The 26,162-nt window shown below is 41.6% G+C and overlaps 1 protein-coding gene across 1 annotated transcript in view; it reads left to right on the forward strand.

The window, feature by feature from the left end:
- SGMS1 (sphingomyelin synthase 1) overlaps window positions 1-26,162 on the forward strand; it is a 93,319-nt gene that overhangs the window by 32,260 nt on the left and 34,897 nt on the right. Inside the window, exon 2 of the mRNA XM_037159867.2 lies at window positions 21,231-22,082. Within this exon, the coding sequence (XP_037015762.2) occupies window positions 21,460-22,082 (623 nt within the window). The 5' untranslated portion in view covers window positions 21,231-21,459. The remainder of the gene's footprint in view (window positions 1-21,230; window positions 22,083-26,162) is intronic.

The following is a 26,162-nucleotide window of genomic DNA, read 5'->3' on the forward strand; positions in this document are numbered from 1 at the left end:
TGTTTTTACTGCTTGCAACATCAGAAAGGAGAGAGGCTAAGAAAGACCGCATTCTAGAAGCCCGTCTCCTTTTAAATTCAAGGCCAGGATGGAAAGAGAAAGGTTTATTTTGGTGACTGTGCTAGGTCTCTGTTGGCGGGGCTTTCTCAGGAGCGCTCAGGCTCTTTGAGTCTGTGGGGAATTCTGTCACCTAAGCCAGTCAGGGCTTGGGCTGAGAGCAGGGACTCAGCTGCGGGACTGAGTAGTTGTGCCTGCAGGGGGTTGGAACGGAGGAGTAGGAGCTGCTTTCCTGGTTCTCCTTCCCTCCGTTTTCCTTTTCTTTTGCTCTTAGAACTGCCACTGCCAGCCAGGCTGGAGCAGGACCCAGGCGGCATTTGTTTCCAAAGAGGCAGGGAAGTGGAAATCCTAGGAAGATAGGGCCGCAGGCAAAGGTGAATTCCATGACTGCCTGGTTGGGCAGCTGGCCCACAGGGCTATTTATATTTAAAAGGACGTATGTAACTCTGGACTCGAGAATTCTTTGGTAATCGTTCTTCCATTTTGTTCTTCTCTTTATCTGTTTCCTTTCCTCTCTAACCTTGATTTTTTAAATAAAAAGGCATTGCATTTTACATGATTATTGCATATATATCATGTATAAACGAGTGCATTTCCTTTCCCTCACCAGTTCCGCATTCCTGTTCTCTCTCAGCCTCCATGTTGTATGTGCTTCCAGACTGGTAATGCTTGTCCGTACATATGTGCGTATACAGAGTGGGGCAAAAGTAGATTTACAGTTGTTTGTAGGGGAGAGATTAGAATGAGTTACAAATAATGGTACAGGAATAAACTGTTTCATGTACTCACAACTGTAAACTGACTTTTGCCCCTCACTGTATATAGTAAAATATATACTTAAATGAAAATCATGTATATTTCTGCATCACAGACATGCCAGTATGGACGTGTCTTGTTTCCAGTGACCGCACGGCATTCTGTTGTGAGGAGGAATCAGGTTCATTTACCCAAAGCACACTGACGAATGTTTAGGTGCTTTGGAGAATTCTGCTGTAAAAACAGGACTGCTGTGACCATTTTTGAACATGTATCTTGACTCATATGTTTATGTTTCTGTAAGTAATATTAGAAATGGAGTTTCTGGGGCACAAGGAATGTGTTATAGATTTGGATAAAAATATAACATTGCCTTACATGAGGGTTATAACAGTCTTAACTAATTTTTATCAAATTGTTTCCCCTGTATTGAATCTTCACATATATTATTTCTACTTATCTCCTATTGCACTTTTGGCCATTTTTTCCATATGCTCTACTTCAGTGTGTTTTCTGCTCCCAATCTGGGTTACAAATGGTTCATTGTCAGAAATACATAGTGCTTTAATTGTAGGTACTCAATACAGTAATGAGTTTTAGAAACAAAAATCCTCCTTAATATCTTGGGAATAATAAAGTAACTCCAAGTTTAATTCTTGCGGATTTGTTCTCCCATTCTTCTGGATCCTAATTTGATGTCCTTTAATGATGTATGAATAAACATCGAGTGTGTACTGAGGTATTAATTAGGATTAAGCGTTCAGATTTCCACACCAGTAATGATTAATTTCATTCATTCATTCACTGAACAAATATTTGCTAAGGGCCTATTCTGTGCTAGGTGCTGTACTAGTGCACTGAAAATTTTGGGTCTGATTATATATTTTTACTCAAGTGTGTAGAGTACTTCTGATTGAGTTTCTGATTAATACACAAATCCCCCTTTGAGTGGGTCTTAGATCTGATAGAATTGGCTCTAATGGATTGGTCGGAAGGAGGGAGAGAACACCAGCCAACAGTCTTTGCCACAGCAAATGGTAGATCAGAATTGCAGTTTGCTAAGCTGAAGAAGGCGTGCAGGAGGAGGGGGTTTAGAGAACAGGAGTTTGGGTTTTGAGCATTTTAACCTCATTAAGGCAGGAACCATGGTGGATGAATCCTTGCGACTCACGAAATGCCCGAGATGTGGGTGCTTCCTGTTTGGTTTTATTTTGATTCAATGATTTGGCTTTTATAAATATATACAATTTTCAGTCCTTAGCTCATTAGAGCTGGCTCTGTTTACAGCAAAGAGAAAAGCCTGTTAGGGTGATAAATGGAAGATACATTTGATTTGTCTTTAGTGAAATAGATGTGCCCATCTCTTTGCCAGAGTGCGTTGATAATCTGTTATTTGAAGGTCGATGATGGAGTTCCTTTAGTGAACAGGATCTCACACTCATAACGATTAGCTCTATACAAGCCGAACTTAGTATGTCCTGAGAATCTTTTATTATGTGTGTAGATTGATTCCTCTTGCATAGGTATGGAACATGATTAAGATATGGAATAGACACTAGGAGACTGACACTGTTCTTTAATGGTAAGAATGTTTCCAGAAATAACTTGAAAAGCCATTTTGTGCTAAATTTTACCCTCCCTTATTGAGAGATTCTGTTCCCGCAGATGTAGTACATAATTGCTGTTCTTAGTCATTTTTCCAGTTTTGATCTTCCTGACTAGTGTTTTGTTCTTTTACAAATTAAATCTGTATTTTTGTCTGGTTCCTTATTTCTCTTTTATACTGACATAATCTGTGACATTTGAAAGTTAAATTGTTTGATCTCACATTTTACATCTTTAGATCATTTGACAAGATTTTTAGACACTTTTAACGAGCAATGCCACCCTTTCAGGCTATGATAACATGATGTTCTTGCTGTATATGAAACTGATATTTTTCCAGATAGTTTGGATGTTATCTCATACAGAATTTTGCAAAAAATAAGCATCACATGATCTGAGCATCAAAAAGATAACTCGGGACAGTGACTGCAGTTCTGTCATATAACTGCAGTTTTATTTTAGTGGCCATAACCTATCAGGTAATGAATAATTAGGAACATGCCATCTTGATACTGTGTTGTTCAGATGTGCCTGTAGTCTTCTCCGATTCCAACCAATGTCTCAACTGCTACTAGTGCACGTTAGTGAACAGCTTGTCTATAAAGTATGGAAAAGGTATTACATCTTCAGAAGCTATGGGGACATACCTATAAGGTTCCATATGTAGGCTGTATTTTCCACAAGGATACTCTTAAAAATCTGCTTAACATAGTACTAAGGGGGATTTTAGTAACTCTGAAAAGTATAAGAGTTTAATTTTAGGTGGAAGATGGCTTTGTATACAGTTTTTGGGGGAAAACACCTTCAACTGTTTTTATTTTAATTCATCATCGTATAAATATGAAAATACAATTTTGTTGGAATGCTTTGGGGCTTTATAATACAGCATTGACTCTAGATTTTTTTTTGTTGAGTTTGCTCACAGCAAAGACTGTCAGTTGAGCAACTTCTCTGAATCTTCTCTTTAGGTGTAACAGTTGGACAGCCACTTCCTTTTATAGGGTAAGAAATTCAGTTCTTACAGAGATGAAGGGGTCTCACTGCTGTTTTCTTCTTCTACTAAAGCCCAAAAGACAGAAATGGTGTGGGTAAAGGAAGTGTGTTTGCCCATCTCAGAATTTTAACTAAATTTCTTTTTTTTATCATTCATTTTTTAATGAAATTCTTTATGGAATTATTCTTTTTTTAATAGGCGGGAGAAAATGATTTTTAAAGAAGATAATCTGCTTAGTCTCATACTGCAAAGGACCTAGAATTAAGATCTGTATTCGTAAAATCAACATAGTTGACTACTTCCCTTCTCTAATATTTACTTTTTTCATTCATGGAACAAATATTTATGCTGACTGATTAACATCTACCTAAAGATAAGATAATAACCCACAGAGGGCCTTCTGCAGGGAGCTTCCGTGCAGGTAAGGCAGAAAGACTCTCAGAAAGTTGGGGATGTAGATAAGATGATCAGGGAAGGCTTGTCTGAAGAGAGAACACAGGAGTGAGGCCTAAAAGCTGAGCGGAAGCCAGCTTTGAAGAACAGGATGAAAGTGCTCAGAGGAAAACAGTCAAAGCTGCTCAAAGGCCTGAGGCAGAACTGAAACTCGATTAGAGTAGCTGAGGTGTGCAGTGGTGGCACTTGGTCGTACAGTGGCAGGAAGGGTCTCGTAAGCTGTGTGATGGGTGTGGATTTTATTCTAAGAGTAGTGGGAAGCAGCAGTGCTGGGTTTCGGACATGGAAATCACAGTTTAAGAAGTTCTCTTTGCTGTGCTATAGAGATGGCAGCCAGGGTTTGGAGGGTGTGGCGGTACCTCAGATGAAATGTGGTTCTGGCTGAACCATGGTTGCAGAGAAGTGAAAACAAGTAAACGGATTCATGGTTGCTTCAGAGGTGGAATTGGGAGACCTCAGGCCCTTGGTGAAACTGGTTCTTTTTAATTATGTCCTGTTGCATCTCTGTCAACTTAATAGCTGAAGAATGACATCTTACTATTGTCTCAATTTTCTTTAACTGACGAGATTGAGGTTTTTTTGCTCCATATTTTGTTGCTTGTGTATGTGTGTGTGTGAGTGAATGACCTATTTGTAGTCCTTGTTTAAATTTTTTTCTTAACTGGATTTTAAGAGCTCTTTATATTTGAGATCTGTGACAGATTAAAAAATATTTTGTCCTGTGTTATCATTTGTATTAATTTCTCTTGCGCAGTATTTTGACTGTGTTTTACATTTGACTGTGGTTTATGTACACTTGTTATCATGTGTTTGTTAAGGTAATAGACTTCATAAATGCATGTGAACTTGAGAGAACACTTTGTATATGACTCACTTTGAACTTATTTCAGTATAACATAACACAATAATACATATTCAGGGCTTTTTAAGAGTAAAGAACTTATTTCAACTAATGCAAAATAGCCATAGCTGTGTTTATTCAGATTTTTTACTTTCTTTAACAATTGTTTTCTTACACCTTTTGTTAACTCTTTTTACAACTTTGGTAATTTTACATAACATCTTTATAGTTCAGCTGTCATTATTGATTAATTTCAAAGGTCTAATTTTGTTGCCTTAGTTACAGAAGTCAGAATAAAGCTTATTAAAGATTTATAAAGAGCAAGAATAAATATTTACAGTGATTGTCTTAGGGTTAGTCCTTCTGGCAAATGGTGCACTCTTTAATTGTAGGCTTTTGTACTTCTTTGGAGTCCTACATCCTAGACATGGTCTTGTTTAGGTGAAATTTCAGGATATCTCAGACATGCAGTCTGTTTGCCTGAAAAACTTTGGTAAGAGCTGTGTTGCAGGTACAAATATAAGGAGCATTAGCTGATGGGTGAGGAACTCTAATTCTTTTAGTTCCATGACCTAGTTGTATTGCTTAGGTTTAGGATCTTTGTTGGTAAATTCCTCCAAAATCTTTTACAGCTTGGGAGAGGCGCTGGGGGGAGACTGTAGTTTAATAGACTTTCTGCTGCTCCCCGGTGGTATTCTACCTCAGCCCAAAGCTAGCACTGTAGTCCCATTACAACCTGAGCCAGTGCTGTAGCACTGGCCAACCTCCCTTCCAGGCAGCTCAGCTTTGGTGCTACCAACCAGCAGTGAAGTGGTAAAGAAGCTCAGCGAAAATGGGTTCTGGGAATTTGGTCAATGACCAGATAGAACCAAGAAATAATGATCAGTGGTGGCTGGAGAGAAGTTAATGCATTGATAGATGTTCATTTTTAAGAATCAGCATAATTGCTGTCAGAAAAAAGTGTGAGTATGGAGATAAAGGTACAGGAAATCTACACTTGGCTTCCTCGAAACCCAGAAGGGAGACCAGGGAGAGAGACAGAGGGAGTCACTCCTGGGAGAAGGGTAGGACGTGGTGGGAAGGTGGGCAGTGCCTTCACCCCCCTAAATGCTGCCTAAGTGCCATTGGCTTAGAATTTACCTCCTTATATGCTCCCTGGTATGAAAATAGTTTGAACTCATTTAGCTATTAAAGTAAGTATTAGTATTTTATTTTGGGAGATAGACTTGAACTTGAGTTCTTCTAACAGGACCTGTGAGTTGTTGCTAATTTTAAAACATGGTGTTAGTCTCCAGGGACAGTCCTTAAATTAGCTCTCCTTTACCTCAGTGAGTTAAATTTATTTTCCTAAGTGTAAGTTTAGAAAAAATTTGGTAGACTTTCTCTCGCTGAACTGGAAAAGCTTTAGTTGCCCAGGTAAGTGGGTATACCTAATCCTTAATGGACAGTAAAAACTTCACTTCGCTGTAGATAAGATTTTTCATTTTATGCTAATCAATAAATTGTGTTTCTTTTCTTTTTTTTTAGCCTGTTAGTAACACTAGGCAGTCTCCAGTTTAAACACTAAAGGTAAATGCAACTATAATTAGTTGCATTTCATTGTTATGTGGTGATTGGGGCCCCAGTAAGTCTTCCAAAGTTCTTACATTATTAAAAATGGTAACACTTCTGAGTAAAATAGTCAGCATAGATCTAAGTAATAATTTCTTATCACTTCTGAGTAGCAGGAGCATCCTGGGAGAAAAGTAGCTTAGAAACTGTAATATTAAATCTCCTAGGACATTATAAAGACACATGAGATGAGGAAAAAAAACATTTGAAATCTGAACTGCCTTAGAAAATCTGGGAGAAATCATTACTGTATTTAAAATGTATCTAAATTTTATGGCACTGTTATTCCCATCATTTACATAATATTAAAGAGGCATTGCCTAGTACAATAGTGTAACTGAAAATACAGTCAAAATTCTGTTGGGTTGACCAAAAAGTCCATATGACTTTTTTCCATAAAATAAAGGACACATTTTTCATTTTCACCAATAACTTTATTGATTTGGATATTTTGAGTATGTCCACAGTCTCCTGTGTGGTATAATAGTGATTGTTCTCAATGTCTCAATTTGATCTCTTATCAACTTCAACTGGTCTACCTGACCGTGGAGGATTGTCCAGCAAGAAATCTCCAGCGCAAAATTTCACAGATCACTTTTGACACATTCAACCAGTCAGAGCACTGTCACTATAAACTGCCCAAATCATTTTTTTGTGTTTTCAGTTGATTTTTTACCTTTCTTGAGATAATAAAATATAATGTGCTGAAAAAGTTGAGTATTTTCTTCCATCTTCAGTATTAAAATGACTGCACAAATATTCACCAATTTTGGTAAGTTTTTTTTATACCTGCTGATATGACAGCTGTCATAATATAATCTTACCTAAATGTGTTTCGGATGAAGTTAAAGATAACTAAGGGCTACTAGAGCCACTGTACAGATTGGCCAACCCAATACATTGGGATATTGCAGGGAGAGAAAAAAATCTTTTTCCTCTACCCATCCTAGGTTCTCTGGCTGCACCTCCAGAATCAGACGAAAAAAAAATGGATTAATAGAGAAAAGCAAACAAGTTTATTAACACCTGTGGAACCTACACTTGGGAGCAATGAGTAACTCATAGGGGTGGTAAGAACTTGGGCTGATAGAAAATCTTAACAAACAAGTTTTAGGGAACTGACAAGACAAAGGAAAAGGACTTTAAGCTTCCAGGGGCAGCAAATGTGTAAAGGCAAATATATGGGGAAACTAGTGGTAGATAAAGGCTGGGTTTTTTTTAGCAAGGTTTGTTAGAGTCCACTGATCCCATCTCTAGCCAGATAAGCATCTACTGTTGTCTGAGTGATTAACTGCTGTCCTTCCTGCTTGAGAGGAGAAGGGGAATACTTTTACAAACTTATGTCCTGCTTTTAGGCAAATAGAGGGCAGAGAGGTTTTCTAGTGTCTGCTTCTTCTCAATGTTTTCAGTTCAAAATAGTCCTTATGCCAGAGTGGCATATTTTGCACCCTTTAATACCAAGGATACTGTCTGTCTTTTTTAAGTCCCACTGGCTCTTCTGGTCAGGGACGGAAATGCCAGTAAGGAAGTTCAAGGCTGGAGAGTACATGCCGTGGTCGGGGTTTAAGACAGAGGAAAATATATGCAGGATGGTGAAAATCAGGATGGGAGCTGGAACATTCTTTAAGATTTCTTTTCCCATTTCCTTGAAAATAATACAGCATAATAATAACAGAAATTACTTTGTATTTTCAGCCATTGTTCTTGTGATTCAGGATAGTAGTAAGCTAGGAAAATTCCTTGGTAAGTGGAACAGGAAGACTGAGACAGATAGTTGAACACAGTGGCCAAACAATTTACAGCCAGGTGCAGATGGTCACCAGGGCAGAAGACCTGAGTGCCTGGCAGGGGGCAAAACTGGGAAAACAAGGGCTTACCCCCCAGCAAGTTGCCTCCCTTGGCTTTTCCTCCCTGGAGATAACATCTAGGCCAGGGGTGTCCAGCCTGCAGCCCAGAGGCTGCATTTGGCCCAGGGTGCCTATGAATGCAGACCAACACAAAAGTGTAAATTTACTTAAAACATATTTCTGTGATTGCATGTCACAATGTATTCAATGTATGGCCCAAGACAACTCTTCTTCTTCCAGTGTGGCCCAGAGATGCCAAAAGTTTGGACACCTCTGATCTAGGCCTAAGTTGTGTTTCAGCTCCAGGCCCAGAAAAGTAGCAAAACCAGGTGGGTGAAGCCAGAACCAACTGCAGTGGTGAAAGACCCCCTGCCCTGTCACTGACCAGTCAGTGGAGACCATGACCATGAATGGGCCCACCTGGAACACTGATGAGTATTTTGCCAAAAGCCTCCCCTGAGACCTCTCCTAAGACTCCCACGCTCAAGAAAGAAATTAAAGCCTAAGACAAAGGACCCAGCATGCCAGCCCCCTCTGGGGAGCAGCCCCAGGGCCATTTCCTTTTCCTTTTCTCCCGTGCCCGCCCCCCACCACTTCTTTCTTCACAGGCACGTGTCCCCTAAACTCTGAGGCAATGTGCAGCTTGTCCCAGACTAATCCCCTGACCCAGTCCCCAAAACCCCCTTTTCTTTGACTTCCCAGTGAGTTAAGGCAGCCCAGCCTAGACTCCCCTGTTGCTTCCTCTGTGCTGAGCCCTTCCTTGTCTCACTGTCCCCAGCTTTAATAAACGTACCCTCGCCCTGGCTGGCGTAGCTCAGTGGATTGAGCACGCGCTTGCGAACCAGAGTATCGCGGTTCGATTCCCAGTCAGGGCACATGCCTGGGTTGCGGGCCAGTTCCCGGCAGGGGATACATGAGAGGCAACCACACATTGATGTTTCTCTCCCACTCTTTCTCCTTCCCTTCCCCTCTCTCAAAAAATAAAGAAAGAAAATATTAAGAAAAAATTTCTAAAAAAAATAAAAAATAAACGTACCCTCATAGTCACCTGGACTCATGCTGTGAAATTTTTCCTGCACGAAGTCAAGAACCCACACTACAGCTGACACAGGCCTGACCCACTCAGGGCCAGGCCCTATCAGGTAACACTTGGTTGCTCAGTGAACCCTTTCAACCTGGCCATTCATGTCTCTGAGTTTTGACACATTTTCCTCAACGATTTTTTAGATTATGGCTTCCTTCTGTGTCTGCCCCCCCCCCGCCCCACCCATGCTCTTTCTTGAGCTCCTACTATTGCAAACTGACCTTCCTAGATTACTTTTAATGTCATCACTTTTTCTCAATTTTCCATCTTTCTGTCTTGATGCTCTAATTTCTGATTTTTTAACTTTATTTTCTGTTGTGTCCAGTGAGTTTTTCATGTTTAGGATGAATTTCCAAGAAGTTTGTGTTTTGAATTCTCTGGGTCGTTTTTTGTTTGTTTGTTTGGTTTGGGGCCAGTTTGATCTTGCTTGACATTGTTTTTGAGAATGTTACTAGTTTTTCTTTTTTTTAACATTTTCATTTTCTTACTCTGGTTTTTTCAATTTCTTTTTTGTTTTGATCTCTGGCTGACCTACCTACTAGAATTTCAGCATTGAATTTTAGTTGTCCATTCATATATTAAAGAAACACTAACAAGGCTTGAAATTACTTTGCATGAGTGGAAGTTGTATGTGCAGTTTCGGTATTAGCGTTCTTCGGACTTTTTTTCTTAAAATGTCTGGGGTTTCCGGTAGAAATGTATCTGCTCATCCACCAGGAAGTTTTCATTCTGGCTCCAAGCATTCTGGGTGTCTATTAACGTTAAGGACAAGGGCAGACCCAAATTAACATTTCTTTGTAATTCTTATTTAATCCCTTGTGTTTAATACACTTCTTCCGCTTCCAGCTGTGTGGTGTCCCTAGTCTAGACTCTCCATTTCCCTTTTCCAGAGAATAAACTTCTAGTCTTCTCTGGTGAGTGGGAGAGGCAGTTGTGCAGCTGTGCCAAGTAAGAATCTGGAGGTAACTTCTTTCAGCCAATCATTCTATTTTTAGCTCCCCCCTTCACCCTATTTTGTAAGGTGCCTGTGCCACCAATTCCTCATCCTTTTAAGGTTTCTGTTATGCAAATCAGATAACTCATCACCTTTCCTCTCTGTTGGCTCTGGGTAGTTTTCCTGGGTCTGCTAAATTGGGAACTAGTTCATCTACTTCCCAACTTCCTTCATTCAATTGCTGCTAACTTCTTCATTATTTGCTTTGCCTTTTTTAATTTTTAATCCCTATACTATCATTTCAGGGGACTTTTAAGAAGCATTGCAAACTAATGCATGTGTTCAGTTAGACATCTTTTTAGAAATCTGATTCATCTTTTGAGTGACTGGATTCAGTTTTTTTTTCTTTTCCCCTTTCTTCAACCACCACCCACTGCCACTGAAAAGAATGTATAGGTGCTAGACGGCTTGAGTTTTTGAGGTTTGAAAAAAACCCATTAATTGCCTTTAAACTTATGTACTTTGGGTTTTTGCTGGATTTCTTACTTTTTGACCTCCCTTTAACCTTTCACTTTCTCACCTTTCTTCCTGAGGTATCTGTGGGTTACAGGCCAGGAGGAGAACCTGGGATTTTTCTGTACCTTATTTAAACACAACTGTCCTCTTCTTCCTTTTGTTTTGTAATCATGTCTTTTTTTCTTGCATCATGGTTTCAACTTTTTTCCTTTTACCTCTTTAATATAGTCATGCGAATATAGTAAGCCTCTTCAGACCTACCGTATTTTCTCAGGTTCGTAATTTAGTGCACTTCCTGTTTGTCATACCAGCCAAATCTACCTCAGGGTGGCTTATTTCCTCATGTGATTTATAAGTTTAAGTTGTTTATTTGTCCTCAACAGAGGTTACTTCCCCACCCCCGCCCTGCTCCAGGAGTCCTGGGAACTCTTGCTTGTTGAAGGATCTCTGAGAGACCATTCTGCATTTTCTTTTGTGTTGGCAGGTAGTGTAAATTTGGAATGTGCATTACTCTGTGCTAATTAAATGGGCCCAATGTTCTAGTCCTTTAGGGATCCTTGCTTTATTCAAGGGTCTTTGTTCCAGTTCCCTGCCTGGAGTTGGCCTCAGGCCATGTCTCCTGCCCAGGCTTGATCTTAAAACCCCATTCCCTGGCCGCCTGGTCCAAGGCTGGTTAAGCCTCTGGGCTGTTCCTGTTAGCTTGTCTTTTCCACTCTGGCTTTGGGAGTCCTCTCTTTTTATACCTGGGAAGTTCCCTCTCTTTATTTTGAAATGGACTCTGGTATTAAAAATTTAGCGGTTATATTTACATAGATTTTTATATGCTTGGTGTACAAAAGAGATACATGTTACTGGGGCCATGTTATAGAACCCGAAGCCATCTCCTTTGCATATTCATTTATTCATGGGCTCAGTAGACATTTATTAAATGTATACTGTGTTAGGTTCTCTATGTTCCGACACAAATGAGACTGTGCTCTCTAAAGGTGATAATCCAAAAAGAACAAAAATTTAAGGTGGGAAGAATATTATTGTAGGTGAAAAGAACAACGTGCAAGCTGTGGGATGAATGGTGTGAAGGAAGCTACTCACAGTTGAGTGTGGGTGTAACGCAGTCCCAGTACTTGTAGGGAAAGGCTGAAAGGTAAAGGTGGTGAAATAGGCTGGATGGCGGAAGGCTTGGTGCTAAGCCAGGGAGGGAGTCAGTATTGTCCAGAGAGCTTTGGGAGCCTCCACAGGTCTTAAGCATCAAGTGTGGAGATTACATTATTTACAAAAAGACCCATCTGATAATGGCGTGGAGGTAGATTGCAGTTGAGCCACACAGGAGGCAGAAACTTAAGCAGAAGCAAATGAGAACAGGAAAAAAGGAGCAGATTTGAGAGCACCTTCAAGGTAGAATCTCCAGGAGTTAGTGGCCAATTAGATGTAGTGGATGATGGAGCAAGAGAGTCACAAAGTGGCAATCCCATGGGCCAGGTTCAGTTTGCATGTTTTTTGGTCTGTTTTTCACTACAACAATTAAATTTAAATTGCACTGGGTATGGCTTGCCTTGTTGTTTGCTCTGTCCTCCCCATTCCCTATTCTTTGTGACCCAGTTGGACTTCACTTGCCTGGGCCCTGAAGACATCTGAAGTTGAGAACCCAGTAAAGTGACTTCCCCAGACTGCCGTTTTTATCTCGCCTGTTTATCCTGGGGGTGTGAGGAGATGTGGGGATGAGGCAGGAGCAAGGGACGTGAGGCAGTGACCACATGCCTTTCCTCTGGTGCTGGCCCTGCCGCCATCATCCCCAGCCTCCAGCCTGCACTCCCACTTCCTTCTTCAGTCTCTTAACTGACCACTATTGAAATTTCTGCAAAAAAGAGAAGAAAAGAGGAAGGAGCTGGACTTTGTCTCGCATAGAACAGCTCCTGTTACTATACATGTATCCAATGCCATCTTAGATTTCTAACCCTTATTACAGCCCGTGGGAATGCAGGATTGGTTTTCCTTTACAGATGAGTAAACTAAGCCAGGCTGCCCGTGTACCTCAGAATATTGCACTGAAGTTTCTTAAAAACAAAGGGAGGATAGCAAAGCGTGGCCTCATTTTTTTTTAAGCCATTTGACTTTTTTCTTGTCCCGGATATACTTGTAAGATAGATTAAGAGGCACACACCATCTTTTTATTCCAGCCGAACAAGCATATAGTATAAAAGGATTTTAGTTCTTGTTTTGAAAGAACAGACTGGGGAGGAAGGAACAGAACAGAGTGGAATGCGGTAGAGCTAGAGATCCTTTTCCCAGGCCTCTGGGGGCAGATGAGATCACCACTGTGCGCATCAGCTGGACTTGAGAGCCAGTGACTTTGAACGCTGATTGTGCCCTAACATTCTTGAGTGCTGCTAGAGTGAGTCTGTGTCCAAGGCCTACAGATAAACCAGATGAATATTAAAACAGCCCCACCATTTTCAGTTAAGAGGGGCTATTAATCAGTTGAGTGGGAATAGATCATCTTCAGAGTGTTGGTAATTGGGGTCCAAGACTGAACCCCTCGGGGGGAAGCTGTACTGAGAGTTGTCATTGGAGCTGTACAGATGTGTCCTTATTGTAATGTCAACAAGGCAGAGTTTTCTAATGGTCTTTTACATTTGGCAGGAGAGCGAGTAGATGGACATTGAAGGAAATGCAGGTGATAGAGCAGTTGTGATTCTGCTGCTGTGTTGTTGTTTTCCTGAATGGTGAGAACTCTCTGAGACTGGGACTTCTTTATGCACTTCGGTTCAGATGTCAGCTTTATTTCTGTTGGCAACTTGGCTCAATGGCCAGGACTGTTGTGTTTGGGGAGTATGAAAATTTGGGAACCTAATTATACATAGAGGGCAAAGTTTCCACTTATTTAGAGAAATCTGCAAGCCTGTTTCATATTTGTAAAGAAAGCTAATGTAAGAAGCATCTATTTTTAATTTTATGTTGCAGCCTACATGTTTAAAAACACAGAATCTGCTTAAAAGAAGACACTTTACTGAACACAAGTAACACGCATTTATCAAGGAATTACTGATAGAAAATACTGAAAAAATAAACCATGAAATTATTTTATAATTTTATCACCAAAGTAACAGAAATTGATATACATACCTTCTAACTTTTTTCTGTGGATATGTATAGTACATGTATGTTTACAAATATGTGTATGTTTACAAATATCATATGGACATTTATAGTACACGTATGTTTACAAAAACAGTATCGGTCTCTTTTGCAATCTCTGCCCAGTCTCTGCCCACAATAAATGAGTCTTTGACTTTTCTGGTTACTAAATATTTACATTCCATTACAGAGTGACCTAAATGGAGGCCGGGAGTGTGGAAAACAGAAGTAGCTAGTCTTGCTGATGGAAGGACTCTCCACGGAATGGAGGGGACAGCTCTGCATTTCACGCTGTTGTCAGAGAACAACCACGATGATGATTTGCAGTGCAGAGTTCACGTGGCTGGTTTCTTGTCCATGGGTCGTATCTACTAATTTTGTCAGCAAAAAAATCATCTCTTTTTCTCTGGAGCCCTGAGGGGGGCTACATTGGAATTTGTCATTTTGGGACGGAGACTGTTAGGAAAGCTCCAAGGCCACCGCTGAGAAGGTGTACATTTCGGCAGTACATATTGTGAAATCTGAGTATCAAATATCGTTAAATAAACAAGGTGTGGAGAAGATAGAGAGACGTCGTTGTCACACAGGGCTTTTTAACAGCGCAAAGTCTAACAGCCCAAAGTGTACCGAAAGGCAAATATGTGCACTTCAGCCTGCCTTTCTGTCTTGTGTCTAAGCAAAATAGGTCAGCTTATACTTAGTTCAAGGATCTGTTTCATAATGCTGATTTTGTTTGTGAACCAGGCTTAGTCTGTGGAATTGTGAACACTACACGTAATAGCAACTTAAAATAAAAGGTGATTTAAAGGTTAAGGCATCAAAAGTAATCTTCTAAAATTTCCCCAGCTGTAGATTGAAATAAATAATGTAGGTCCTTCGGCAAGGCTGTATGGTTGTTATTTTAGCTGTTTTGTCGTTCTTCCCATAATTACAGTTTTGTGATTTCTGCCTATTTAAGGTACCTCTTTAAATGTGAAATAACAACAACAAATCTATAACTAATTAAATTTGGAGAAAAGCATCCTGGAACTATCTAAATTGAATTAGAGAAGAATTAAAAACCTTCTTTATGAGTATTTCAATGGGATACATTGCCCTAGAAGGTGTATTAGGATATCACTGACTTTTATGCAAATTCTAGTCAATATAAAGACCTTTCTGTGGACTTGAAGCATTTACAGAAAGGCAGGTCACCTCTTTCATAATAAAATAGTATCACTTCTTGATTTGCATTGTTCTTTAATACGGTACCCACATGTAGTTTCCTGTTACAAGTCTGAGCAAAATACTACATGCTCACCAAATTTTGATCTTGATTAAGTTTATAAAGCTCATAGAGTAAAATAATGTATATGCCCATGTTACTTTTGCTGCTGCTTTTAAAGATTTGATGCCTGAAGCAGAAAGTTTAGTTGACTGTATGCATATAAAACTAATTATGCATGCACTACTTCCTTCTTTCATTTGCCATTATGAGTGTTTAGAAACATCTGGAACTTCCCTGTGGTTCCTTCACTGCCATACCAGTTTCGTTTGTTCAGTCTCAGGTCCATCATGCCTTAAAAAAAATAGGAAAAATTCAGTTCTTGATTTCATAGCACTCCTTTTAAAAGTTCACTGAATCATCCAAGAAGAGTAAATTATGGTTTTATAGTTTCTTGCATTTTTATGCATTGCTTTATGTTTTCCAAAGCACTATAAGGTCTGTATAAACTCCCTTACTACTAGAATGAGCGGAAGGAATAAATTATTTCATTGTAGGAAACCGAGGCCCTGGGGTTGGAGGTGAAGTTAATGGCAGAGCAAGCTTCAGGACGCAGGTTGATTGAGTGCCTGCCCCGTGGGTGGTCGTGCTGTGCATTTCACGCTGTTCTCATTCTTGGAAATGGGTGTTCAGTGTATGTTTCATATGTCAGGTTTTTTGTTTTTTTTTCTAGACAATGCCAGATAGCAAGATAATATACTAGATTCTTTTTGAATAAGGATGAAAGAATATATATTAATGATTTGTTTAGTGGTTTTGCTTGGTTAATGTTTACTTTCTCATGACAAGGATAATTGCTTTAAGTTGTTTTTCTGCTTTTAGAGATCTGGCTTTGATAATTAAATAGTATGTAGTGTGTCATGGCATATTATCTGATGGCTTTTGGAACATTGAAAACTGAAATAATCTATTTTAAGAATTGGAACCAAACCATATCTGGCAAATTTATATTTTCCTTAGTTGAGACCGGATAGAAAAACCCCACTGCCTTAGAGTCTGTGATGAATGTGTTGTTGTTCATGCCCTTTATCATTTCAAATGCCATGCTTTTTTTTATAATCAAAGAAATGCAATTTTAATAGAACAGCAGGTCATCTTTGCTTATCCTTTTTTAAAATTTAATCATTATTGTATTTTTTCCATTACCATTTACACCCCTTATGTCCTCTCCCGCCAGTAATCACCACACTGATGCCCATGTCCATGAGTCCTTTTCCTTTTTGCTCAGTCCCTACACCCCCTACCTTCCTCCTTGTCAACTGCCAGCTGTCATCCTGCTCTCCATACTTTCTTTCAAAATTAAGACTTTCTAGACTGTCCTGTGTATGTGCCCAAATCTGTGAGGCTGTTGTTGAATATTTGCAGTGGGAGAGCCCTGGTGAGCATTTGGGGTTTCTGTCTAGCCCCAGGACCAGCTTTTTGCTGTGTATGAGATTTTAGGCAAATCACAGTCTCACTGGACTTGAGTTGCCTTAGGTCTAAAAATTCCAGATGAGCGAGTTCTGGCACCTTTTCTGGCACCTCAAATTCTGTAATATTTTATGATGAAGATTTTATATACAGTAACTACTCTTTTATTATTTCTTCCCAATTCTGAGAAATATGTCTAATGGTGTGAGTTGTGTGTTATTTCTTAACATCCTCCCAGTTAGGGATTCTGGGTGGCTTTTCCAGATGGTGGTGGTAGTAGCTGTTTTCTGAGCCCAGCCTAATGTAGCGTCTTCTGGGCCGAGATGTGAAAACACTTTGCCTTTCCTTTTTCATAAATGCCCAGGTATATTCTGTACTGAGTGTGTGAGACCAGGGGAGAGCCACTTTCTCACCTCTCCCTCTTCCTCTTCAGCTGGGCTCTGGGGTCTGTTAGGTCCACACCTTTTAGCAGCGGCCTTTGGGGGCCATGTAGCCGTCCAACAGTTCACTTCCGTAAAAAGGAGCTTTTTCCCTTTTTGTACCAGTGGAGCATCAGCTACAGGAGAACAGCATGTATGTCTTTATTTGCTAGCTTCAAAGCCCGCTTGAAAAATAAAAGGTTGTTTTCTCCTGAAATTTGGAGGGCTGTTTTTACTCATGTATCGTGATGATTGGGCTTTTAAAAATGCCATTTGGAAGTGGCAGCTTCAGCAAATATTTATGACATGTCACTGTGACCCAGCTGGGCGTTAGAGAGGAAGCAGGACGTTAGGAAAAGAACGATGCCTATCTCTTGGAGTGATTAGTGTCTTTCATTCCTTCTCCACGACTGCCGTGTCACGGCAGTGACACGTGAGTCTCTTCCCCGTGAGGAGAGGCAGGTAGCTGGTCAAGGCCCTTACATCTTGGAGAAGATAAGGGCCTTGTCAGGAAGGGAAGTGGCTGAGTTGGGTCTCAGCGGCCTGCTCCCTGACTCACACAGCTGGTGCTCTTTGCATCACACCATGCACACGGAACAGTTGAATGATAGGGTGTGTCTCGGATTGTAGTGATACAGGAAATCAGGGAGGGGGGGGAGGCTGGTGAAGTGGGCTGGTCTGGAAAGGCTTTGCAGAGAAGGACCTTAAAGATTAAGGAGCAGCTCAGACTGGTTGAAGGAAGGGAGTACATGGAGAATTCCAATGAGGGGAAGCACCGGGACTCTCTTTAGGGGCAAACATTTTTGTTGTCCTGGTTATTACTGGGAGCCTTTTACTTCTCTTGCTGTCTTAAGAGTTCCTCTGGCTATCAGAGACTGCCTGGTGGACTTGCCTTTGCAAGATTTGTGTTCCTTCATTTGGGTGGAGGCTTGCAATGCCGGGGATGGGGGGGGTGGCGGGGACGGGTGTGTGTGTGTGTGTGTGTGTGTGTGTGTGTGTGTGTGTGTGACAGAGACAGAGAGCCTACATTGTTTCATTCCCCTTGATTTTCTTTTCTGTTTTAAAGATTATTATGTCTTAAGAGGAGATTATTTGACTGCTCCCCCATCAGAGAGAAGTGAGATAACACCTTGGCATCGGTCTGGTTGTTGTGGTTCTGAGGGAGATTCCCCTCCCAGGAGACTTCCTGCATTGGACAGAGGGAGCAGTGAAGAATCTACATGAAAAGCCTATATTCATTTTTCTTGGGCCTCACATGCCAAGAATTTTTCTTGAGAATTTTTTCACTTCAAGATGTTGAGGGTTCCCTTGGCTGTTACCCTAATTGTACTGAGAAATATTTGGGGAGAAGCCTGGAGTCTGGTGCCAGGAGATGCCCTTTCCTACAGGACCTTCTGCCTGGACCCCCATTTGGTGTGTCTGTCTTCTCATTCACTCTGGGCAGTACTAGTGACGATCACAGCTCCTCGGCAATGGTTCTGAAGTGGTCAGATTCTCTTAGGTTTCATATTTTTCTCCAGAGAAAGTCCACCTGATTTTTCTCAACTATGCACATTGTTTTAAAGCAGGGCATCTTCTGCAGCTTTATTTTCCATTAAACCATGTGAGGCACATTTCTTGAGTTATTGGGCTGATACTAATTGAGCACATTCTGAGCCCTGGGAATGTGAGACTTGGATGCTCCAGACTGAAGCCCTTCCACAGCCATTCATAGGCGCCCGGGGGGGTCTAGACAGCCACTTACCCACAAGAGAGTGTCATAGGGAAGGCGCACAGCACTGTGGATGCTCAGAAGAGAGAACGCCACATCCTTTTGCGGGTTCTGGAATATCTTTTAAGTGTACTGCCACTTGACTGGTTGCTATTTGGAATGGGAGATCAGGAGCAAACATATTGTTTGTCGTTACTCCACAGTCAGATTTGGGGGCTCAGTAGAGACAAGTTTGGACTTTGAAATCAGGAGGCCTGACTTCAGGTCTTGGTTGTGCCACAGGTGCCACAGAGGGCGCCAATAGGAGGTACTGGGGAGAAAAGGGGTGTGGGGCGGAGAGCCTTACTGAAGTCCTTTTGAGAAATCTGGGGAAACAGTTCCGTTACTGGAGGTTTTCTGGAGTGTTAAGCTGCTGATGTGCACTGCTGTCACAGGGGAAATCTGAGCCTGCAGCTCCCAGACTGATTGTTTTTTTTTTTTTTAAGCATGGAGCCTTTTATCAGATTATTATTCCACAAAACACAGTTAGGGAAATTTTGCCATCAGTAATTTCTAGCTCTTGTATCTGTAAATCTGTGCAAGTGTTTTTACATTTAACACAACACCCATCATTTGAGGGGAAAAACAGGTTAGCCCTCTGTCGGGCAGGGCGTTTTCACAGTGAGGCGCAGCGGGCAGTAGGCGTCTCGGAGGATAGAAGGTTTAAGAAAGGAAAAGGATGTGGGCACCACAGAACCCTGTTAGTGCTAAGTTATGCATCATCAACTTCCACATTTGGTTTTTTACGTACCAACAACAACTGTGTCAAGGAGACATTTGACTCTACTCATTTGACAGATGAATGAGCCGGAGCTCCCCTAAGGGGTGTGTGTGGGACTTGCTGAGAGTCCAGCTGAGGTCTGTCTTTGGCCAGAGGCCACGGTACATTCCCAACCAGGTTTTGTGATAGCGCCAAATAATTATTTTTAACTTTCCATGTGTGGGGACCGGAAACAGTGTTTTTTCTTCTCACCTTCTAAGTTCTTCCTGGGTAGGCTAATAATCACATTAACTGGAGAAAATCAAGTTTTTACTACATGTGCATGGGGAATTCACATTGGCATAAAAACTCCCAAGACAGGGAGGCAACATGGGGTAGATAAGACATTTTGGACAAAGGAGAAAAGTGGGTGGGAGGCGTCCTGGGTTTCAGAAGTGAGAGTGGGCAGTTCACAGGTACGGGCACTTGAGGAAGAGGGGAACTCACAGGGCAGGCCAGTCCTGAGCAAGTCAGAAGCAATGGGACACGGGCCATCTAGCTAACAGAACCTGGAAGTCTTGCTAATATCGCACTTCATTCAAGTTAGACTAAGGTGAGCATGCCAGGACTTCATTCCCGAAGCAGGTTTCTCCGTATGAATTTCTTGAGTGGAGGGTCAAAGGTTCATTCTGAGTCTGGTTTCTTAATAAACAGCCTAAAAACAATAACCGGGAAAATAAAAGCAGCTTCAGGGTAAAAAAATCTTTAGTTCCTTAACTTGCTTTTAATTTTAAGCAACTGCAACAAAAGAAAGACAGGCTTGTTAGAGAAAGATGGGTGAGAGAAAAGCAGACAACGCCCCAGGCCTGTCATCAAGTTTGATTTTTCGGTCATTATGTGATATGTGTGTTTCTCAGTTGTTTTATGCAGTGCTGTGTTCATTAAACATTGTGTTTAAATAGAGCAGATGTATTATTTATATTTAAATGTATATTTACACTAACATACAAAATTTTCAGTCCTGCTTTTTGAATCTCCCCTGCAGGTGGGAATTGGTTAGTGCCACATAATAAATAGTACATTGAACTTTAGGACTTAGAAACTTACAGCTCTTCAATGCAGCCTCAACTTGACCCTGGGCAAGTTCCTTGACCTTCCTGCAATTTAGTTACCAAATTTATAAATGAGGGAGCTGAAGCGGGTCACTGATTTTAAAACCGTGGGATTCCACGAAGCACAGAGCCAGGTAGAGGGGCCCAGTGAGAGAGAGTGGGCGACCTGGCCCCCAGGAAAACTCCACCTGCATTCCAACCCAAGCAGCTGCACCTGTAACATTTTTGTAGATTTAGGGGTGCAAGCATATTTTGGAAAGGGATTTGTAAATTTTTCTTTGAAAGAATATAAAATTGTTGGATCAAATTATCTTGAAGCTCAACATTTCTATAGTGTCTATTAAGTTGCTGTGTTATGTATCTTTTAGAACTTCCTTCACTAGGTGGGATGGTAGATTATGCAGACTTGCCATGTCCTTCCAGATTATCCCAGGAAGCACAAAAGAATCGCTGATCCATGCTGAACAGTGTCCAAAGCACTGTTGAATTTTTTCTTAGAAAACACACCATTGAGGAGGCTGGAAAACATTTCCCCTTTGACTTTATCCATTGTCAGGTCCCTGTAATGCTCTTTCAGGGAAGGCTACCTGGGGAATCCGTGGTTCCTCTAACTAATCCATGTTTGAAAACTAGACTTTATCAGGAACTGGTTTTCCATTTTCCTTATGCATATTAAGGTTTTGCATCTTGAGGGAATTGATTTGGAAGTCCCAATATCTTGACTTTTTCTCTTGTCTCCCAGAAGGAAGAATCTTGTTGAAAAATGAGCTGAATGAATGCTCGGGTACTCAAGAACCCTGGACAGCTGCATGAGGTGTTTAAAAACTGCCCTGACCCTCTCGCCACCCAGTCTCTGTCATGAGGCCTGACAGGATGAGCACGCTGCGCAGGGCCCGCATCCTGCCGCATAGGAACGGTGACTGCTGACCTGCCGAGAGCAAGCTGGGGACTGCTTGCTGTCTGCCAGTACAATGAAGGAGGTGGTTTATTGGTCACCCAAGCAGGTGGCAGACTGGCTGCTGGAGAATGCTATGCCAGAATACTGCGAGCCTCTGGAGCACTTCACGGGCCGGGACTTGATCAACCTAACCCTGGAGGATTTCACAAAACCCCCCTTGTGCCGAGTCTCCTCTGACAGTGGTCAGCGGCTCTTGGACATGATAGAGACCCTGAAAATGGAGCACCACATGGAAGAACACAAGAACGGCCATGCCAACGGGCACCTGAGCATTGGCACGGGCGCCCCCGCACCTGACAGCAGCTTCAGCATCAAGGTCAAACCCAACGGGATGCCAAATGGGTACAGGAAGGAGATGATAAAGATCCCCATGCCAGAACTGGAACGCTCCCAGTACCCCATGGAGTGGGGCAAGACTTTTCTGGCCTTTCTTTATGCACTTTCCTGTTTTGTTCTCACCACAGTGATGATTTCGGTCGTCCATGAACGCGTACCTCCTAAGGAGAAGCAGCCTCCACTACCGGACACATTTTTTGACCATTTTAACCGGGTGCAGTGGGCCTTTTCTATTTGTGAAATTAACGGCATGATCCTCGTAGGACTCTGGTTAATTCAGTGGCTGCTCTTAAAATACAAGTAAGTGAAGCAGAAGCTCTCAGACTCACTGATCGCAGAGTTTGCACTGCAGATGTTTAATACTCATTATTTGGAAATGAAATGTATGAAGCAATGAAATGAGAGCATATTACTCCCCCACTTTTTTAAAAACCGGATAACCAACTAAAGCTCTGGCAGCTTTAAGAAAACACCATGTTTATTGCCGGTTTCACACCAGATTGGTACAGAACGGTGAACAGGATTGTGAGAGATGCTGTTCTTGTTTTCACTTCACAGGAAACCCTCAGACACCTTCAGAGAGTATGTATAGGCTGTGGAACCACAGATAAACCGTCCACTGTTGGTGGGGTTAACCCATCAGTAGACTCTGGACAGTTGGCCTAAGCACCACAAATGGCTCTATAGCTTTTACCAAGCAGAGTCAGACATCTGGAACCTTAGCAACAGGCATTTAAGGAGGTTGCAAGCATAGAACTCAGAGCAGCTATTCCAGAGTGGCTTGGGCTGTTGGGAAAACAGTACCCTCAGGGAGTGACTTTGTTTAGGCAGGTGCAGTGCAGATGAACCTTGTGGCTTTGCACCATCTAGGATGCGTGGCCATTAAAGCAGTATGTGGCTATTCCATTCACATTTCTCAGGGTTTTTAATAGGTACCTTCTTTCAGCTTCGGGTGGATCTAAAGTGGCTTTCATATCCCTAGCTCTAAACTCAACATATATCCCTTCAGGCAAGCTGTTTGCTTGCGTTGTGTAGCAAACAAAACACCCATGTGCCCTCATCATCACTGTCTGATTTTCCTGTTACTGGAACATCTTTACAGCTTCCATGCTTGGGAGTTGGAAATTGGTTTGTTAAGGCACTGAGTTTCTCTGTAGTGACTTTTTCATAACCCACAATATGGTTCAGTATTGCAGAAATCGTCTTAAATCTGGAAAAGGAAATGTAGAGAGAGTTTATGCAGAACTTGGACAGAAATGATGAGTATTTTCCTGGTATGTTCATAAGGACTGTGTTTTTTCACCTTATAAATGACATATCTGCAAACGGAAATAAAAGCAATTCCTGACTCTGCCAGAACTGTTTTAATTTGTGTAAAGGAAGTTGTTTAAGTGGCCAGTGTTTATTTTTGGGCTGGCATGGCAATCCTAGACTTTTAGCTGAATTTGAAATGGAAATGATAATCTGGGCTGCATTTGATTTGATGGAAGACCTTTTTGGGTTTGCTTCAGTTTTACGAGGCTAAATAAATAGACAGCAATAAGCTTTAGAATGTGAGATGCTTTGAATTTATTAATTACATTCTTTTGGCTGCCAAACCTAAGTTTCTGTTTTTGACTTTTAAACTTTTAACTTCTAAACTTCTTTTTTTCTAGAAGTACATTAGAAAAAAATGCCAATATCTTTTTCTCTAAAGAGTCAGAGTCAACTAACTTATGTAGTCTCAGTTTTTCCTAAGGTTTGTTGTTTTGTTTATGGGAACTTTTTTTCTGTTTTTTTCAGCATAATTTTTACGTGAAGGCAAATAATTTACTGACTCAGAATATAACTTTGGTTAAGTTAAACCACGTATGAGTCCAAATCTTTCACAACCCTGTGACTTTTAAATAATTTATTCTTATTCTAAAGAAGTGTCCTAACCATAGGACTAATTTCTTTACACTATACTACTGTTTATATATTTCTCAGTAGGGACTTTTCCTCATATCTGTTTTGCTTTATTTCATGTTATACTGGTACTTATTGCCATGTTATACTGGTACTATATTGTAGTCGCTTGTTTATTTACATGATTCAATAGCAAGGAACCAGTGGGTATTCTGCCTGGGACAGAGTTAACCCAGGGCTGGGTTCACAGGCAGCCTGGATTCCCACCCCAGCCGTGGCCCTAACATGCTGGCACTATGGGTGACTGAACCTCAGGAACCTGGTTTTTCTCAGATAAAATCAGAGCCCCTTAGAGTTGAAGATTTCTGTTGTTCTGTACAACTATGCTTTATTTTATCTTAATGAGATGGAATGGGCCAAATATTATTACCTGCAGAGCTTTTAAAAAATTTTTTTGTCTTTTTGTACTGAAGACATGGAAGTAACTACGTATTCTTTAAAGCCCTCTCTCTAGTTTCCATGCTGATGGGGTAGGGCCATGGGAAGTGGAAGCCTTCTGTTGTCACGACAACCCTGAGCATCCTACCCCCTGTCCTTCCACTGGTTTCCCATTCTACCCCCGGAGACCCCTCTTCATTGTGTGTGGCACCCCAGCCATGTAAGAGGAAGGAGGACAGACCTTGTGGGTATCGACAGGTTGCCTTTCCCAGCTCTTGTGGAGAAGACCAAAATGCTCTCTCGAGTCAGAGATGCCTCGTTGCACTGTAGCGTTTCTGTTTGCCCAGCGTGGTGGAGAAATGGAGACTTCGGTTATGAAATACTGTGTTGGACAGAAAGGCCAGCTCTCCCTCCTTTTCTTCCTGACCCTTCTGAGTCCTGACCCTTTTCCCAGTGTCCACCAGGAGGTTTGCTACTTAGGCGGCACGTCGCACACGACTCCTCACAGTGAAACCTGTTTGGCCAGTAATCCCTGTTTGGAGCCCTTTAAAAAATCAGCCCATTCCTTTTTTGCTTCTGTATCTACTTTTTAGAGAAGACTCAGAGGCTGCAGAATCAGAAATGGTAGAGAATGACTTACTAAGAGATGAGATCGCTGGAGTTTGGGCACAGTCCCCCAGCAGCAGTGCCTTTGGCCCAGATGTTTGAGGTGCCAGGAAGCCTTGGTGTGGAGTTTGTAACGTGGTGACATCTGGGTCTGTCCTTACGTTGTCTGCAGTTGTCCTTTACTGGTAAACATAAGCTTTGTTTTTGCACTTAATTTTGTTTTGCCTCCCTTCATTCTTAACATCACTCCCTCATGTCTATATGTATATATGTTCGTATATATGTTCATATATACATATATCCATGTGGAATTTCCATGACATTGCAAAGTGGAAAGCAGCAATAATGCCTGTCCTTAAGAACTTTGTGATTTTTAAAATTGTGAATAATGTTGTCTCCCCATTTAGAATTGGACTTTCAAGCCACTGACTAGGAAAAAGTCCTGGGAAATCTCTGCATTTGTGTCAGACTTCACTGCAACACAGGCATCCCTTGTTTTAAGAAAGCATGAGACAGACTTAAACTCACAGACCTGGTAAGGACTTCTCATGCATGGCTGAATCGCGGCTAACACGTGGCACCTCTGTGTGATGCACGTGTGGCTGGTAGGATTTGTAAACACCTGGCAAAGAGGAAGGCCAGGGAGCAGAATGGCAGAACTTCCTCGTCAAGGGTTTTCTCACCGCCAGTGAAAGCATTCTGACTTAGGTGGTGCTCGTAGACCCCACAACTCAACTTGGCCTCACACCAGATTTTTTATCTTTTCCTTCCAGCTTAGTCTTCTGTGTAGGCAGTGGCATTTCCTAGAAACCTAGAACTTCGCAGTTCCTTATCCAAATGCTAAGTTCAGTGAATTCTAATTTCAGATTTATTAGCACTTTCCATTCCTACTTAGTGATGTATGATGGGTCTGCAGATGGAGACCCAAGTCCTAAGCACAAAGCTCGGGGTTTTCATGGTCTGGCCCCGATCTGGCCTGTCTCATCAGTTTCCCTGCACAGTTTCCCTCAGCCACTTAAAGCTCACACCCCCTTCCATTCTGTTCCTTGTGTATGTCTCCTTCACTGCTAGACTGGAAGTTTCTCAAGAGAAAAGACTGGGTCCTGTCCGTCATTCATCTTTATGTCCCACTGCCCTGCACAGAGCCTGACCCAGAGAAAATGCTCACTTAGGGTTCATTTGTTCATTCAGCCTGTACGTACTGAGCAGCCTTCTGTGGTCTGAGCAGACCCTGGTGGTACTGCAGTGAGGAGAGGCTCCGATGCCTCATGGAGCTTCCCTTCTGGCCAGGCCAAAGCCAACAGTAAACAAATGGGTATACAGTACCTGGGAGTGGTCAGGGAAATGAAGAAGAAGACCTGTAATAGGTTAGCAGTGCTGGGGACGGTGGGGAGGGGTGGTATTTTAGATAGGGGATCAGGAGAGGCCTCCAATGAGGTAGCAGTTGAG

This window comes from Artibeus jamaicensis, unplaced genomic scaffold (assembly GCF_021234435.1).
Source record: "Artibeus jamaicensis isolate MK-2021 breed Jamaican fruit bat unplaced genomic scaffold, CSHL_Jam_final contig_332, whole genome shotgun sequence".
NCBI classification, from domain to species: domain Eukaryota; kingdom Metazoa; phylum Chordata; class Mammalia; order Chiroptera; family Phyllostomidae; genus Artibeus; species Artibeus jamaicensis.